This window comes from Postia placenta, assembly GCF_002117355.1.
Source record: "Postia placenta MAD-698-R-SB12 unplaced genomic scaffold POSPLAscaffold_9, whole genome shotgun sequence".
NCBI classification, from domain to species: Eukaryota; Fungi; Basidiomycota; class Agaricomycetes; order Polyporales; family Adustoporiaceae; genus Rhodonia; species Rhodonia placenta.
The window spans coordinates 1606713-1623128 of NW_020169840.1; the positions used below are offsets into that span (position 1 = coordinate 1606713).

At 53.7% G+C, this 16416-nt stretch overlaps 7 protein-coding genes across 7 annotated transcripts; 5 read left to right on the forward strand and 2 right to left on the reverse strand.

Moving 5' to 3' along the window:
• Positions 1–104: 104 nt before the first annotated feature.
• Positions 105–1442, forward strand: POSPLADRAFT_1146749 (hypothetical protein; the record flags this gene model as incomplete). Its single annotated transcript, XM_024485978.1, has 3 exons — positions 105–460; positions 511–722; positions 775–1442. The coding sequence occupies 3 exons, from the start codon at positions 105–107 to the stop codon at positions 1440–1442; spliced, it is 1236 nt and encodes a 411-aa protein (XP_024338013.1).
• A 972-nt stretch (positions 1443–2414) lies between these two features.
• Positions 2415–3619, forward strand: POSPLADRAFT_1040394 (hypothetical protein). Its single transcript, XM_024477738.1, has 6 exons — positions 2415–2454; positions 2625–2683; positions 2806–2901; positions 2965–3148; positions 3270–3396; positions 3462–3619. Exons 2-6 carry the CDS (start codon positions 2660–2662, stop codon positions 3472–3474), a joined length of 444 nt encoding a protein of 147 aa, XP_024338014.1. The 5' UTR covers positions 2415–2454; positions 2625–2659; the 3' UTR covers positions 3475–3619.
• Positions 3620–5747: 2128 nt separating this feature from the next.
• On the forward strand, positions 5748–6505 carry POSPLADRAFT_1034695 (hypothetical protein; the record flags this gene model as incomplete). The annotated part of the gene is made up of 2 exons (XM_024477043.1): positions 5748–6207; positions 6489–6505. The coding sequence occupies 2 exons, from the start codon at positions 5748–5750 to the stop codon at positions 6503–6505; spliced, it is 477 nt and encodes a 158-aa protein (XP_024338015.1).
• Positions 6506–7594: 1089 nt separating this feature from the next.
• Positions 7595–9379, forward strand: POSPLADRAFT_1066491 (hypothetical protein). The gene is made up of 8 exons (XM_024482079.1): positions 7595–7682; positions 7741–7838; positions 7989–8119; positions 8180–8262; positions 8320–8574; positions 8638–8794; positions 8888–9125; positions 9178–9379. The coding sequence occupies exons 1-8, from the start codon at positions 7676–7678 to the stop codon at positions 9199–9201; spliced, it is 993 nt and encodes a 330-aa protein (XP_024338016.1). The 5' UTR covers positions 7595–7675; the 3' UTR covers positions 9202–9379.
• Positions 9286–11839, reverse strand: POSPLADRAFT_1146133 (hypothetical protein; the record flags this gene model as incomplete). The annotated part of the gene is made up of 14 exons (XM_024485885.1): positions 9286–9592; positions 9677–9743; positions 9800–9844; positions 9907–9958; positions 10011–10109; positions 10174–10283; positions 10335–10362; positions 10626–10761; positions 10835–11001; positions 11079–11170; positions 11229–11277; positions 11339–11400; positions 11461–11556; positions 11644–11839. 14 exons carry the CDS (start codon positions 11837–11839, stop codon positions 9286–9288), a joined length of 1506 nt encoding a protein of 501 aa, XP_024338017.1.
• A 1463-nt stretch (positions 11840–13302) lies between these two features.
• Positions 13303–13756, forward strand: POSPLADRAFT_1146846 (hypothetical protein; the record flags this gene model as incomplete). Its single annotated transcript, XM_024485994.1, has 2 exons — positions 13303–13470; positions 13559–13756. 2 exons carry the CDS (start codon positions 13303–13305, stop codon positions 13754–13756), a joined length of 366 nt encoding a protein of 121 aa, XP_024338018.1.
• A 521-nt stretch (positions 13757–14277) lies between these two features.
• POSPLADRAFT_1146253 (hypothetical protein) lies at positions 14278–16372 on the reverse strand (the record flags this gene model as incomplete). The annotated part of the gene is made up of 14 exons (XM_024485904.1): positions 14278–14304; positions 14363–14383; positions 14436–14607; positions 14658–14703; positions 14752–14770; positions 14825–14893; positions 14955–15373; positions 15529–15565; positions 15618–15668; positions 15724–15782; positions 15841–15933; positions 15960–16020; positions 16076–16140; positions 16219–16372. 14 exons carry the CDS (start codon positions 16370–16372, stop codon positions 14278–14280), a joined length of 1293 nt encoding a protein of 430 aa, XP_024338019.1.
• Between the last annotated feature and the right edge of the window lie 44 nt (positions 16373–16416).

The window sequence follows — 16416 nt, forward strand, 5'->3', positions numbered from 1 at the left end:
GTGCTCGGGCTCGTGGGCACCAACGGTATCGGCAAAAGCACAGCGCTCAAAATCCTTGCGGGGAAGCTCAAGCCGAACCTCGGCCGCTACGATGTTCGTCATGCATGTCATTTTTGCCTGTACGCCCGCTGAGCCCCCCTTCCCTACAGGACCCGCCCGACTGGCAGGAAATCCTCAAGCATTTCCGCGGGTCGGAGCTACAGAACTACTTTACGAAGGTACTAGAGGACAATTTGAAGGCGCTGATCAAGCCGCAATACGTCGATCATATCCCCCGCGCGATCAAGGGCAAACTATCCGTTTCGCAAATGCTGGATACGAAGCTGGAGCGGGACAACAAGCAGAAAATGTGCGACGATCTAGAGCTCAACGAGGTTCTAACACGCGAGGTGACACAGCTATCTGGTGGAGAGCTTCAGCGGTTCGCAATCGCGATGTCGTGTATCCAGAGAGCGGACGTGTGCGTGCATGTGTCTGTTGCATTGCAGGAGGCCACTCACATTGGTGTAGGTATATGTTTGACGAGCCGTCAAGTTACCTCGACATTAAGCAGCGATTGAAGGCGGCCGAGGTTATCCGCGAGCTACTGACTTCGGACAACTATGTCATCGCCGTTGAGCACGATCTGTCCGTGCTTGATTATCTCTCGGACTTCATCTGCTGTCTCTACGGCAAGCCGTCGATGTACGGTGTCGTCACGATGCCATACTCTGTCCGTGAAGGTCTGCAGTAATGGCCCCCCTTGATACATCTCCGTGCTGAACACGCGCGCAGGTATCAATATCTTCCTGGACGGCTTCATTCCGACGGAGAACCTCCGGTTCCGCGAAGACTCGCTTTCATTTAAAATGATGGAGACGGCGGAGGAGCTGATCGTGGACAAGACGCGGCACTACTCGTACCCGGCAATGACGAAGACGCTTGGTAACTTCAAGCTGACGGTACAGAGCGGGAGCTTCACGGACTCGGAGATTATCGTGATGCTGGGCGAGAATGGGACCGGCAAGACGACGTTCGTGCGGCTGCTCGCGGGCGACACACCGGACGAGGAGACGGACAAACAGACGCTTGCGGTATCACTCAAGCCCCAGGCGATCGCGCCGTCCTTCCCTGGCACCGTGCGCATGCTTCTAATAAAGCGCATCAAGGCGGCCTTTATGCATCCACAGTTCAATACGGACGTCTTGAAGCCGATGAACCTCGACCCGATCCTGGACCAGGATGTCAAGACGCTATCTGGAGGAGAGCTGCAGCGTGTCGCCATCGTGCTCGCGCTCGGGAAGCCGAACGTCCAGGTCTATCTGATCGACGAACCCAGCTCGTATGTGTACACCTTTCATACTGTTGCCTACACACTCACTCCGCCGTTTAGTTTCCTCGACTCCGAGCAACGTATCATAGCGAGCAAAGTAATCAAGCGGTACGTCCTTTCAGGCCTCTGATGGTGTAACTTACCCATTGAATGTCGGTTCTCCCAGATTCATTCTCCACGCGAAAAAGACCGCATTTGTCATCGAACACGACTTTATCATGGCGACGTACCTTGCAGACCGTGTCATCGTGTTCGAGGGCAGGCCTGCGGTTTCAGCAACGGCCACGCCGTGCGTGGATGTTCTCTTGTTGGCTGACGCGAGCACAATTAACGATGTGCTTGTTCAGACCGCAATCGCTGTTGACTGGCATGAACAAGTTCCTTGCGTCTCTTGAGATCACCTTCCGGAGAGATCCCACCAATTTCCGGCCACGCGTGAACAAGCTGCACAGTGTCAAGGATCGAGAGCAGAAGGGTAAGTGCTTTCAAGCATCACGATTGGCTTGTTCTCATAAACCATGCGTAGCGGCTGGCAGCTACTTCTTCCTTGAAGAATAAATTATCCACGACCTATAACGCTGGATGGAGATGGGTCTCCGCGGTGTACAACAGTTGCTGTAGCCTAGCGCGGCCCTGTTATGTAGCTGTAGGGGTGAGCGTGCGAGTGGTATACGGGCGCCGTGCCAACTGCACGTCGGTGGCGCCGTAGACGAGAATACTAAGGAACCTTAGATAGGATAAGTGTAGGCTGTTATAGTACACGCGAGGGCTCGAGTGGTTATCGTTATTCAAGTTTTGAAGCTGCGTATCTGGGTTCTGGGCATTCTTCCAGTGGAAAACGACCGATTGAATCATAAGTGGTCGCGACTCAGGCCAATATTGATGCCGAGATTGGTTGTCATGTAATATAAAACCACATGTACTACCAAGCGCATATATTCGCTTTGCATGGTCCGCGGCAGAAGATATCGAGGCTTGGAGGGAATCCACGAAGGCGGCTAAAAAAGGATATGTTTCCGGAATGTGCCGTTTTCGGACAGAAGGCTGTTGTAAGCGGGGCCAAACACGGCCGTACAGCCAAACAAGCCGTGCCCCATCCTTACCTCCGTCCACCATCTCTCTCAGCTCGACTCATCCCACTTGTAAGTCGTCCAACGTCCTGCCCTCTCGTTGAATCTGTTTGCTGACCATCGTTCCTCTCTTTACTCACCGTTGTCGTCCGCTGCGTGCTCGCCGCTGCACATATCTTCCCATCGTGCACGATCTTGCACGATCTCTACCGATCTGTCTCTTCCCGCCGTCGACTCGACAGTCACGACCACACTCTCACGTTAGAGACACCATATAATGGCCCTCAAGCGCATTAACAAGGTGAGACCTCGCTGTTTTACGCCACGGGTCGCCCGAGGACACGCGCGCTAAATGGGCCGTGGCGCCCACCTGCGTCTTGAGTGGCCTGGTCCTTTTGGGCGATGCTGACTGCGCATTTTCAGGAATTGATTGACCTCGGACGCGACCCACCCTCGTCATGCAGCGCGGGTCCCACAGGTGACAACATGTTCCAGTGGCAGGCGACCATTATGGGTCCCGTGAGTGATTGTTGTTTTTGCGTCCTAGGTTGCTTTTTGTGATGAGAAATGTGTCGCCCTCAGGGAGACTCGCCTTACGCAGGCGGTGTATTCTTCCTCTCTATCACATTCCCTACCGACTACCCCTTCAAGCCGCCCAAGGTCAGCTTCACGACGAAGATCTACCACCCCAACATCAATGCGAACGGCTCGATCTGCTTGGACATTCTCCGGGACCAGTGGAGTCCTGCATTGACGATCTCGAAAGGTGCGTTTTGCATGTGCCATTATACTGTTTGGCGCCCGGATTTCAGTGGGCGGCAAGGGCTATTGTTTCTTGTTATCTATGGCAGGCGGGGTCTGTGGACTAATATGTTTATTGTCCGCAGTGTTGCTTTCGATTTGCTCAATGCTGACGGACCCGAACCCTGACGACCCGCTCGTGCCCGACATCGCACATCTATACAAGACGGATCGTGCTCGGTACGAAGCGACAGCTCGGGAGTGGACGAGGAAGTGAGTACTCTACTGCACGCGACGTTTCGCATTTGGCGCCTGTGCTGACGCCATGTCTTATGAAGGTATGCCATGTAGCAGTTTCCGCCTAGGACCACCGGGTTGTCTTGACGAGTGTATGGTTGTACGATGTGTCGTGTCTCACAGCTTTCCTTCAATCGCATGTGTAATCATCAAATACATGAGCATATCGTGACAAGACTGTTAGCAGTCGCTTGCTTCATATTTGGCGAGGATTAGGCTGTTCGCCTGGTTGTGGTATGTGCTCTGCTAATATTGTTGAAAACTAGCACCCAAGGTAATCTACGTGAGTTTGTTGCCTCAATTGCCAACGTCCCTAAGGCGGCCCACCTTCACTGCTATGGCCGTATCGCAAGTGGCGTTTAGAGGTCACGGGATTGTTTCCTCCATGTGTATACGAGAAGAAACTGTCGCTGCAAATGCACAAGGTCACCTCTTCGCTTGAGTGGCCGCATTCATAAAGCTTATGGCCAAATCGGAAGAATACTGTTCTCGAGATTGTCACACATACGGAAGCTCCATAACCGACCGGCAGCTTGACGGTGAGTGATCCGGTCTACACTGAGAAGTCACGCTGCTGGTAGTATCGTCAGAGTTTGGCAGGGCTGCGAATCCGCGGTGGACGAAGGTAGGGCTCCGCCAGTGGTTGTGTAAATCCTTCGGCATATTACTGGGCCTGCAGCTTTTCCAGTAGCAATCCCAATAACGATAAACATCCCCTCAAAACTACGCTCGGACAAAGATGTAACAGGAGCTACAGCAGTATACAGTGGCGGCGCAGAACCTCGCAATTACCTGCTTCGATTCGACTCGCCGTCCCGTCACGTATTAAGAGGAGACTAGTCTTCCGTTCTCTGCCTTAGCCTGTTTGTGATTTCTTCTACGAGGGATCTATATCAGGATTGCTGTCGCCGCGGAGGAGCTGGCGGAAGATATCCTACATGCCAAAGCCCGATTCTGCACCGGCCATTGGACGTGTCATGTGTTCTACATTCAAGCAATCGGTGGCGTTACATATGGAGGAGGCTCTGACAACTTACGCATTAGCATGACTTACAGGTTGCAGTGGTTTATCTGCGACATTCACCGAGGTAATGGCTGCTTCCGCGAAGATCCTCTCACGTTCAACCTGTGATCTCTCAGACATGAATGATCATCCCTACCGCCAAGGACATAGTGCATTCACGATAGGCCCGGGCCACTGATCGATCTTCTGGTAAGTCCAAAGCAATATGTACGCTGGCGTTAGCGTAGTTTATGTACCATCAGGTTCGTGCTCCGGACGACTTGTCATCGAGGCGATGTGCGCTAGAACTGTGATTGTGCGTGTTCGCTGCAAGTGGAGGGATTGGAGACCGTATCACCGGAAGGTGCGAATCAAGAACGGGTGTTGTGAATCCCAAGGCGTTGATGTTCCGCTAGCCTTCATAGCAGCGCCATTGTAAAATAATTTCTCTACTGTCTGCCCTTCGTTGCTACTAGCTCATATCCCTTCATGTTCGGGCCACACGCCTTGCGTGATTGGAGGCATGTAAGTGGTCATCGAACAGCTCTCGCCCGCTTGAGATAAGAGCTGGGTTAAAGTTCTCTCATTGCGAAGCAGCTCAGGATTGTGGTACAACTCAATTTTTGAGATGTTCCAGGTTCCGGTACAACTCCCCTGTGCCCTATTCGCTGGCCAATAATGACCTGACCACCAGCACAGTTCAAGCGAGACCAACGCCATATTGCAGCCGCACTATTTGATATGTCTGCTTGTGGTTATGGTTGTGGTTGTATCTCTCCACTTATCCCCCTCCCCCCCTCCTTCGAAACGCCATAGCCCCAAATCCATCATAAAATCAAAACCATGAAGTACATTGTGTACGCATTGCTGCCATATCCCCGAGGCATCTGTATCAACCGACATGTTTCAGCGTTACTGGGCCGACAGGAAGCGGTAAAACGACACAGTAAGCTGCTTGATCATCAACAGAGATGAGCAGACCCACCATACTGACTGACGTTAGTTTGTGAATCAGATCGCGGGGTCCGCTTTCAAGGTCGGGGAAGGCCTGGAATCTTGCACCAGCAAGGTGCAACTTGCGAGATGCATCATCAACAACGAGCTTGTCACGCTCGTCGACACACCGGGATTCGACGATACTTACAAATCACGATGCGAGATCTTGAAAGACATCGCAGACTTCCTCGCGCAAGCGTGAGCACTCGTTTTAGAAGATATGCCTCCGAAGTACTTACCATTCATAGACACATGCAGGGAGCGCTGTTGTGCGGCATATTTGTATCGAATTTCTGATAATCGCTTTGGCGGGCTCGCGGTAGAGAACATGGCAATGTTCAAGAAAATCTGTGGAAAGACCGCAATGTCGAACGTCGTGATTGCTACGACAACGTGGGGAGAACTAGATGCAGCTCCAGATCGGAGGAGGCGGGAAGTACTGAGGGAGCAGGAGCTTCAGACCAATAGCGTATTCTTCAAGGCGGCATTCGATGAAGGAGCTCAGTCTCTCCGCCTCAGTGGCGACCGGTCCTCTGCTATGGAAGCCATAAATTTCTTGATCAACAAGGATCCTGTGGTTCTCGAGATGCAGAGAGAGCTTGTCGAGGGCCGCAAGACACTACGACAAACCGCAGTTGGGAAGAAGCTGTATAGCATATTGAAGGAGACGTTGGAATGGTTTTCCCAGAAGTTGAAGCAGGACCAGGATCAGCTCAGGAAAGCTCAGAAAACCCCAGGCAATCTCACTTCTCAGGACCGGAGCAACCTGGAGGAAAGTATTGGAGAGGGTGAGGAGAGGGTGAGGAGGCTTCGAGAGGATATGGAAGTAATATCGAGAAGCGGCCAGTGGATCCGCAGGTGGATGGAGTGCCGCAGAGAGGTACTGAATGCCATAATAATCAGGAGAATGTGGGGCGGGGGAGGCGGATGTTTTGGCGCGGAAGATATTGAGTTGTAGTAGACCTCCAAGGTCGCTCATGCGACTGCTACGATAGCAATGTCATTCGGAGTAACTCCTGCCCGCTGCCCGCACACTGAATTAACTTGTTGGCTTCTGACAATTTCTCAGCCGGCGGCGGACACTAAGCGTTCTGGTAGAGGTGACACAGAGTTATTGCCATCTAGGCGTGGCGCAGCTGCGACACACACAAACAAAATCAACGAGTTTCTATCCCAAAACTCATGTCCTGCGAGGCGCAAAGGGATGCGCCGAGTTTATGACCGCCGACCGGTGTTAACAGCTCATCGTCATTCAGCTGCAGCCGTTTTAGACACGAGTCGTAGCCATGCAATAAAACACTAGCTCGAAGCATAAGCGGCATTGTAAACGCGGCATTTCGAAGTTTGACATTTTAAGAACACCGCCATGTTGAGGCTACATCACTCACCTCTGTGTGTCTGAGCGATGCATTCATGCGCAACCAAGCTAGATGCTTGGCCCTATGTCAAGCCCCCACTTCACCAACCACGTCGCTTGGCTAAAGAGACATACGATCATATGGATTATGAATCTTGCTGCATACGTAGAAGCTTCCAGCTTTGCACTCAAGGTCGGTGCTGAGTATCGAGGTTTGTATAAACTGAGAGTGGAAAACAACAGTAAGCGGCTTCCCCTGCGAGTGCAATTCGATAAAAAGTACTCACCGGACAGAATACAGAAACCGAAGTTGGTCAATACAGTCGTCGGTTCAAGCTTCAAAAAAAGGGAGGAACTAGAGTCATGTACCTCCGAGGTGCAACACACGACGTGCGATATTAAAGGACGATCACAAGTTTCAATCCTCAAGGTCATTGCAAATTCCCTCGTCGAACGGACGAGGTGGTCAAGTCAAGGAGGAGTTGCAGGCAGCGGAGGCAGGCAAGGCAAGAACAAGCGGAGATCGGATACGATAATTCGCGCGTGACGATATTGGTAGTTATTGATATCGCATTGCATAGCCACGCCTGGTTATACTTAAAGCATGCTCCATATTGCGAGCATGCACTGTGAGTATATTTGGGCGCACTTCAAGAAGGGTTCCACGCGAGTTTCAAATCACAGCAACCGGTGGACGCTTCGAAGGCGTTTGTTTACCAAAGGCTTCTGATCCTAATACGGTTCAATACTGCCAAACAATGCCGCTTTCCCGTCGGGCGCTTGTCTGCCATTTCCTGTTTCCTGTTCCTTTGGCTTTCAGCGTCAAGACATTGCAGTCCGTTAGTCCCGCTCTTCTAGCTGGTATAGTTTTGACCTGATCCTGCTGCTCGGGTTGAACAATGTCCGGTGGGTCTTACTGGGAGACGATAACACGCGTATTTAATAACACTTGGGTGTTCCACAGATCAAAGTGAACTCGCATCCCCGCCGTTTGATAGCGTATCGTCTGTGCGCTTTTCACCGAAGAATCCATCGCATTTGCTGGTGTCATCATGGGATACGGTATGTGCGCTGTTATTCATGAAATCATCGGGGGACCCGGTTCTCTGCGAGCGACCGCGCCGCACTTTTTCCTGTGAGGTTTATGATCATGCATGCGGACCCGCAAGCAGCGACGCACCTCAGTCCTCTGTATTGACCATTCTCCCATAGACTGTCCGCCTTTACGACACTGCAGCGAACGAGCAAAAGTCAAAATACGACCACCGAGCAGCTGTCCTTGCATGCTGCTTCTCCGACGACACGCATGCCTATAGCGGCGGTCTTGACACTTCTGTCCGCGAGTGCGTCTCGTTTCATCAATACTTTAAGTATTTCGACGTTTGACCATGGCTGTAATTCAGACTGAACCTCGAGACCGAGAAAATGAACCATCTCGGTCAACACTCCGACTCGATCTCCAGCATGAACTGGTCGCGCGGCACCAGTGAGCACGTCCTTCTGCCTGCTCCTTCTGCGCGTTGCTAAAGCAGATCCCTTGCAGATGCGCTCGTCACCGGTTCCTGGGACCGTACTGTCCGCTTCTGGGACCCGCGCGCGTCCTCGCCACAGCAGTCCTCGCACAGTCTTCCCGAACGCGTGTACAATATGGACCTCGTGAACCACACACTCGTTGTCGCGATGGCCAGTCGACTGTTCCACATCTACGACATACGCAAGATGGACGCGCCCGCGCAGACACGTGAGAGCAGCCTGAAGTTTATGACGAGGGCGCTGGCGTGCATGGCTGACGGACAGGGTATGTGTATGCTTGTGCGTTCTGTAGCGTATATCTGACAAGTTGGCTGTGTTGGCTGTGTAGGTTATGCGACTGCCTCGGTTGAGGGCAGGATTGCTGTTGAGTACTTCGATCCAAGTTCGGAGGCACAGGACAAGAAGTACGCGTTCAAGTGCCATCGTATGACCATCGACGATGTGGACCATGTATGGCCGGTTAACGCACTCGCGTTTCATCCTGTGTAAGCACCCCATACTCTTGCGTACATCATCCGCTTCTCGTGCTTTGATGGTTATTTCGATCCATTGTCCGCTCATAAATGCACACCATACAGATACAATACGTTCGCCTCTGCTGGATCTGACGGCACAGTCTCGATCTGGGACCACAAGCTCAAAAAGCGACTGCGACAGTATCCGAAGTATCACTCTGCCGTGCCCTCAATTGCGTTCAATTGCGACGGTACCAAACTGGCTGTTGGTGTTAGCTACACTTGGGAGGAGGGTGAAGAGGGGGCGAAGACGGCAGAGCGGCCGAGTGTTTATATACGGACAACAGGAGACGAAGTCAAGGTGAGTGTCCGCTCTGTCGAGGAAAACAAACGACTGATGTCGTCCTGTATAGCCAAAGGGCTGGACAGGCAGCTGAATAGGCGCTTAGGTTCCGTACATCCCGGCCTTACATTGATTGCGCTGTTACCCCTCTGTGCCTTTTCGTGCACAATGAGTAATATTACGCTCGCCGCACTTGCCTTATTGACTTGGTGGTATTTCCAGAATGCATTCCTCCATAAATTATGACATGATGACATGATTGTGACGCCCTCCCTACTCCAGCTTCTGCGTCGAGAACTGGAGAAAACGTCAAGCTGCGAGACCCGATAGGTTGACACATATGACGTACCAGCGTGACCACCGTCCCATCCTCCAGTCGCTCTTTGCGCGGGACGAATGTGTACCCGAATAATTTTGGCAGTTTCCGCCATGCTGCCCAGTAGAGGACGCCAGCAACCATGATGCCAATACCCACCAGGCAGTATCTAGCGCGGGTGATAAATAGTCGTCAGACACGGACACCAAGGCGTGCTCCAGGAGCTAATTTAGGTAAGGAACAGTGCACGTACAGGTAATACGGCAACGGCGGTGTGTCGCCAATGCCACCTGGCGGGCGGATGAATGGCGCGACGAGGACTGGATGTGCAAGTGGTCATGAGCCCGCCCCGCAAACTGGACACGAAGGGACCTACGGAATACAGCGGCTGCGAGGTAGAACACTGCGACTGGCCACCAAACTGCGGTGCGCCTCTGCATGTGAGCACGGCTCCCCGCAACCAGAGAACATCGTCGTACGCACCTTTGAATGGACGCAGGGCATGCGGCTTGTGCCAACGCAGCCAGAACAAGCCCTAGCACAGGTCAATATATGGGCCGACGGCCAGGACGAGAGAGCAAACCCACGATGACGACAAAGAGGTTAATGATCTGCCCCGGGTAGCCTTCGATATCCAGGATGAACGGGTAGGCGATGGAGGGCGGCGGCCCCAGGATGATGACAACCTGCGGAACGCCGCATCTCGCTCAATCTCTGAGGTCTTCCGCACACAGAATCGGACACACATACCGAGGGGATCAGGTGGATGATGAGGCCCGGCAGGGGCGACTTGCCCGTCGGCCAGTTCGACGCCCAGAAGCGGTTGCCAAAGGGCAGCGGGATGCCCTCTTTGGCGAGCTCTGCGCGGGGCTGTGAGTGTGTGTGCGCAGTCCGCCTGTAGGCACGCGTACCTTGGTTCACGCGCGAGGCACCGAATGTCTGTATGGATGCAAGCGTTTCGGTCCGGAGCGCGGGACAAGGGGAGCGCAGATACGCACAACGGTGATGACATTCTGCGCACGCGTCGTCAGCGCCTCCAGTCTATACCACTGACTGATATACACTCACCCTATATGTACACAGGTCGCACACGAGGACCGCAAAGGAGTGTCGTGTCAGCTAGTCCCCGCGATTGCGGGAAGAACAGCACGCACCCTATCGCACTACACAGAGGACAATGAGAATGAGTACCAGCACAGCACGGGCCGAAGACAGAGCACGTACCTCAGCGCCACGAACACGGTCAGCGCACGCTGCGCCGTCTCGCCAAACACGTTGTGGAAGAAGAGCGACGCCACGGTCACGCCGCTCCCGAGGATCTCGTCTTTCGTCGCCGCCCTGTGTGTGTGCGTGTGCGCACGCGCCGTCAGTCAACGGTCCGCTTGGTGCCGCCGCATGCGGTTCGACTCACGCGAAGTACGCGACGTTCGCGAGCAGATACAGCACCGCGCAGATCCCGAGGCCGAGCGGGCCCGCGATTTTGAGCGTGCGCACGGGATCGCGCACGCTGTTGAGCACGTAGTTGATCGCGGACCAGCCCGCGTACGAGTTGAGCACCTTGAATGTCGCCGTTGCGTACTGGGGCAGACGAGGCGCGTAGAACGAGCGGGCACCGTCAGCGTGCAGCCGCTGAAGACAAGGGGAGAGGAACGCACGTCATAGCTGCTGTGCGAGCTGCCAGCGAAGGAGTCCCGGAAGTTCGCGTGCGGGTCCTTTACGCGCGTGTGCCCGGAGAGGACGGCCCAGCCTGGAACGCACTGTCAATCCTCGACTAGCCGATAATGGAGAAGCAGGGCGGGGCGCACCCGCAATGACGACGAACAACAGAATGACGATCTTGAACACGCTCAGAACCTGCGATCAATCGTTCGTTGCGGTCAGTACGATGTGGGGCGATTTCATGCGCGGAACGTACGTTCATGACCAACACGCCGAGGCGTGGGGTGAAGCCGTGCAGAAAGGTGACGAAGAAGATGACTGTGCGGTGTGTGAATTGAGACGAGAGCCGCCGAGGCGGGGCGCAGATGACAGACACACCTCCAAGTGCGATTCCGCGCTCTTTCCAGCGCGTCGCTTCTACGCCGGCGACGACCAGAATGCTAGAAAGTCGATGTGTTACAACGTACCACAAGCCTCAAGCAGGGAGAGCATACTTCTCTGCAAACACCTACGACCAGAGAATATGCTGAGTGGTTCTGGCGGCAGCCTGATGCTATAAACTCACAATGCATCCAGACGCGGTGAATCCGAGAACGATCGCGTTCACTGCGAACACAACTGTCGCGAGATAGCGCGGTCGCTTGAAGGCTGCCTCGAGGTAAACCTTTTCGCCGCCGGAGCGCGGGATCATCGTGCCAAATTCGAGCCAGATGAAGAGTCCGCAGAAGGAAAGGACAAAGCCGAGGACCCAGAGCATCATCGACGCGCCGACGGACCCGACAGAACCAAGGATGGATGACGGCGTGGAGAAGATGCCTGTTCCGATGACACGGCCGACGCTGAGACACACAGTGAGCTCGCGGTGCCTAGGTTCGAGGAATAAGACACCCACATCATGAGCGTACAGGTGAACACGCCTAAGTGACGACCCATTCCACCCGCCGTAGCTGCAGATAGCGTCGGCATCTCGACAGTCGCCCCTTAGATGCCAGGATACGCACCTTCATCATAAGTGAGGCCGCTGGGGGTGATGTCGGGCTCGTCGATGAGGCGCTCCTCCCCCTCCTGTTCCTCCTGCTCAGGCTTGTCCTTGAGCGAGGATGCGTCACTGTTGCGCGACGGAACTACGTCCACCGGCTTCTTCTCATCTGCAAATGGCTCCTTGTAATCCGCAGCCTGTGCATCCGGTTGAGTGCGCCTTGGAAGCTTGAACCTCAGGAGAGACGACATCCTGATGGCGACCGAGGGCGAGCACGACTGGCAGCCTGGGAGAAGAATCGCGGGAGAAAGCGCGGTGTGTGCGACCTGCGCCCAGATAAAGCTCCGCGTCCGGGAGCGTCACTTGCCAGGGCTGAGAACGGCACGCCATATTCCATCATATTGCTAGAGAATGGCCTTTTGACGCTGATGCACACCATGGTCGCAGGCGTCTACCGAAAGCCCGCCTGCAATCCCGCCTGATCGCGACGTCGTTAGCAGTCGATCATGATGCATGATCGGGGAGACAATTCCGCCGGTCCCTCGCTCGCATGCGCACTTGTGTCCCTCAGCCCATTGCACTAGCAACCAGCACCGACTCGACGCACTTGCCGCCCTGGCACTCGACAGGTCACAGCACCACATCGGGAAGCGCATGATCACGCAATATGGTATGCTCTCCACTTTGGCGGAAATGAATAACACAGCCTTGACGCTCGTCCGACATCCAGCAATCAATTTGCTGCAAAGGCACAGCCATGTCCATCATGCAATCAGGTGATTTTGTATGATGAGTTCGCGCATTGGCGTGCCCCTGTGGTGCTCGCAGCTAAAAGGAAATCACCACCTGCAGAGTAGCATGGCACGTCCCGCTCCGTGTCAACGAACCTACATTCCTCGGTCGCGCTCGCAATCTCGCCTCCGCGACCGTGGCGTGAGACAGCGGCTTTGTCTTGTCGCACGTCATAAGAAACAGATAGCACGACGACGAGCACACCCCGACGTATGCGATGATCTCGGGACCGGTGCAATTTCACAGTGTGCTGTGGGTGGACTGCACGCATACAGCGTTCGATGCAGTGAATGTCCGGAGATGGTTGAAGAGAATATGATGTGCCCGGCTAGCCTGAATAAAATAATGAAATGTTTTGTATGGCCGCAACGAGCTGACTATATGCGTGTGTGCGCGACGACCAGAAGGATACGATGACAAAGTGAAAGAACAAGTTTCAATAATCCACAATGACGAACGATGAGCGAACGAACAACGACCTGGGGACGAACAAAGTCAACGAACTACGATGGCGAGAAGCGAGGAGCGACGACAGCGACGAACGAAAAGCGAATGTCGACGAACAGCGATTCGACAATAGAATCACTGCAAAGCTTACGACTTACCTTGCATCAGAAGTACGAAGTCATTTGCCTTTGTATTGTTGTGGAGATGGTAGGAGTTCGAGTGAGAGGGAGAGAACTGATTTCTTTGGTGTCGACACAGGTGTATATACATACAAAAGAACCCAGACAGGATGATGTCACAACGATGCTTGAGGGGAGAACAATGACGTACAAGAGTATCCGAACTTCGAAACCTGTCTGGCTGATCGAAACACCTAAATCGGGTAAACCACTGTCCAAATCCGGATGGAAGCTCGGTCCTGGGCACAAGCAAGCAAGCCCCGGCTCTCCAGATTGAGTTCGCGACTGGCAATATCCCAGCTGATCAAGCTCGCGAGCCGCAGAGTCAGAGGAACTAGACCCAGGTATGTAGTTTCTGCACTCTTCTGCTTGGATTAACATAAGAGAGTAAGAAGAAAGAAAGGAAAAGAAAAAGAGAAATGATACGCCATAGCCGCTCCTTCAGATCTTGCGCGCTTTCCTCCACAACAGTGGGTCGCGAGCCTGATGTATGTTGGCGTCATGCATATACCAGATCATGTAGCCACAAGGGTCTACCAGATACCGAGCCTAGGAAAGCGCACTACCAATAATGGATGGGATAGAAGGGATATATTGATACAGAAGTGGTTGCGAGGGCTACACCACAACAAGTTTAGAGATACAGTATATGAAGTCCGAGCGCGTGCAAGAAGAATGGCAGTTCATGAGATGCATGATGTGCGGAAGTATGGGAAAGCAAGCAAGTATTACAGACGGATACAATTAACAAGCGGGACACCTCGCCTGGCATGGAAACTTAGGAACACAAACAGTTTGTCAAAACGTGAACACTTCGTTCCAATCCTGGGTTGAAATCAAAGCATGAGCTGAAAGCAGTTCACTGAAGACACGAGCTACAAACCAGCTTCTCCTGGCTTCCGATCTGCGTCCACGTGAGCATTGTGTATGATGAGCAGCTTGTGTGTCAGACGAACCTGGATGTCAGAGAAGTTTACCATCTCAATGGCGATATCGCCAGGCGTCTGTGTCCCTCGATGACTTCCCGAGCGGGGTGCGAGCGCTTCGGCTCGACGCTGTTCTTGAGCGAGCTGCTTCTGCTTGTGCGACCAGTCATGCAGCTTGCAGGACGTGCGGTACCGCTTGAAACTGCGGCACATGAGCGACAGCAGACACTCGGGGCTCCGACGATGGTCTACCTGAGATCAGCATACAGCTTCCCGAGTTCCGGATGAGCATTAGACCCTGAAGTACATAAGCACAGGTCCGCTGGTGAAGGCAGGAGGGGCTCACTGAGCAGTCGTATGAGTGTCTGCGTACACGATAAGCAACGACTGGGACCCGCAGAGCGAGAACGACAGCTCACCTGTGTGGCTGAACCTTTCCTTCCGCATTCCCAGGTCGACTGTGTGTCGTTGCATGCGGAGATACATATCTGATACACGTCAGATCGACGAGGTGAGCTACATTCGAGTCCGTGCCGAGGTCACGCATACCACGTGAGGTGCTTGAATCTCGCCCCGCATGCAGAAGCCGTCGCACTTCCGCGAGGACTCAGGGGACGCATTCTTGGGCACCACCAGCTGCAATATCCTCTTTGCCTGCTCGAAGGCAATCCCTGGCCGTTTGAACGCGACCCGCCCGCGTACGCTCCCGAAAGACCACGAGGTCGGGCTCCTTTTTGGGATTCTGTGTTCGAGCTTCTTCGCCGTGCCGTCAGCAGAGCGTTTCCCATCCAACGTGCATACTTTGCGCATGCGCGTGACGGTTTTGCGTAGGGACAGGCTGGGGAGGGGCATGAGCTTGCGGAATGGACTTCGCAGAGCAGACTTTGGCTTGACGTCGTCGAATTGCGCGTCATCTTGACGGACTGCCGGACGCGAATACGATGAGAACTTGAGTGGTGCGTGGAACGCTGTGCGTGACGTACCGACGTTCATTTGTCGGGTCATCATACCCCGGATGCCTTTGGACACCCAAGGATGGTACAACGCGTTGCAATCGTAGTGATCGAGATCTGGGATGAGTCGTGGTGAGTGATCGGCACGAGGAACATGAACCCAGATTTACCGAGGATAGTGCCTGAATGGCATGCGTCGAAGATGGCCTGCGGATCCACATGAACCCTGGTCAATATCCACAGTGATAGGCAGGCTCACGATCAAACGCGCCCCAGGAGGAAGGGCATCGACAAGCAGCTTCCGGAGAGTCTGTCGCGATGACTGCGTAAGCTATCTGACATGGAGTGATATCATGGATACCCACGTTGTCGACAATGTACCTGCCCTTGTTCTTGGTCCCTTCGTGATCGACAGCGAGCAGGACTGGTATAGCATCGATAGGATGAGGTGCGATGCGACTACCGCTGCTCAGCGCACCTACCTTCATCCATGTCGTCCTCCTCTGTATGATCTTTGCAAGGAATCTGGTCTGCATGCCCAGCATCTTGCGAGCGAGCCTTAGACAATATGAGCCCTAGAGTGATCTAAAGGAGGGCTTACAGTAGAAAACAAAGGTGTCTCCGGGTCGAGCACCACGGACAAGCGATCTGATTTGCGCAATCTAATCGGCGTGCGTGCTTGTTCAGATTACACAAATCGACAACGCAGGCACATACCATGTTCTTTCGTGTGGGGATCAAGTGATGCGCGCGATCCTTAGAGTCCGTCATAAGAGTCACATCTCGGGGTCTGTAGTCATAGACATCTATGGAAACACCTATGATGGGTGATCCCAGACGCCGACTTCCAGTGTACTCACCGACTAGTAGATTGCGGAAGTCAATTGCGTCCTTGCGCGAGGCGAGTAATTGCCCTAAATCTCGAGAAGCCTGGGATGACGAAAGATCTTCGTCATCATAGTTGATACCTATGATCAGAGCCTTCCTCTTCTGCGGCCTGGGCGCATATGTCATGGCTAGTGCAAGTCCGGTCGCCCTCTTCCAGTGTGGGGAGAAGT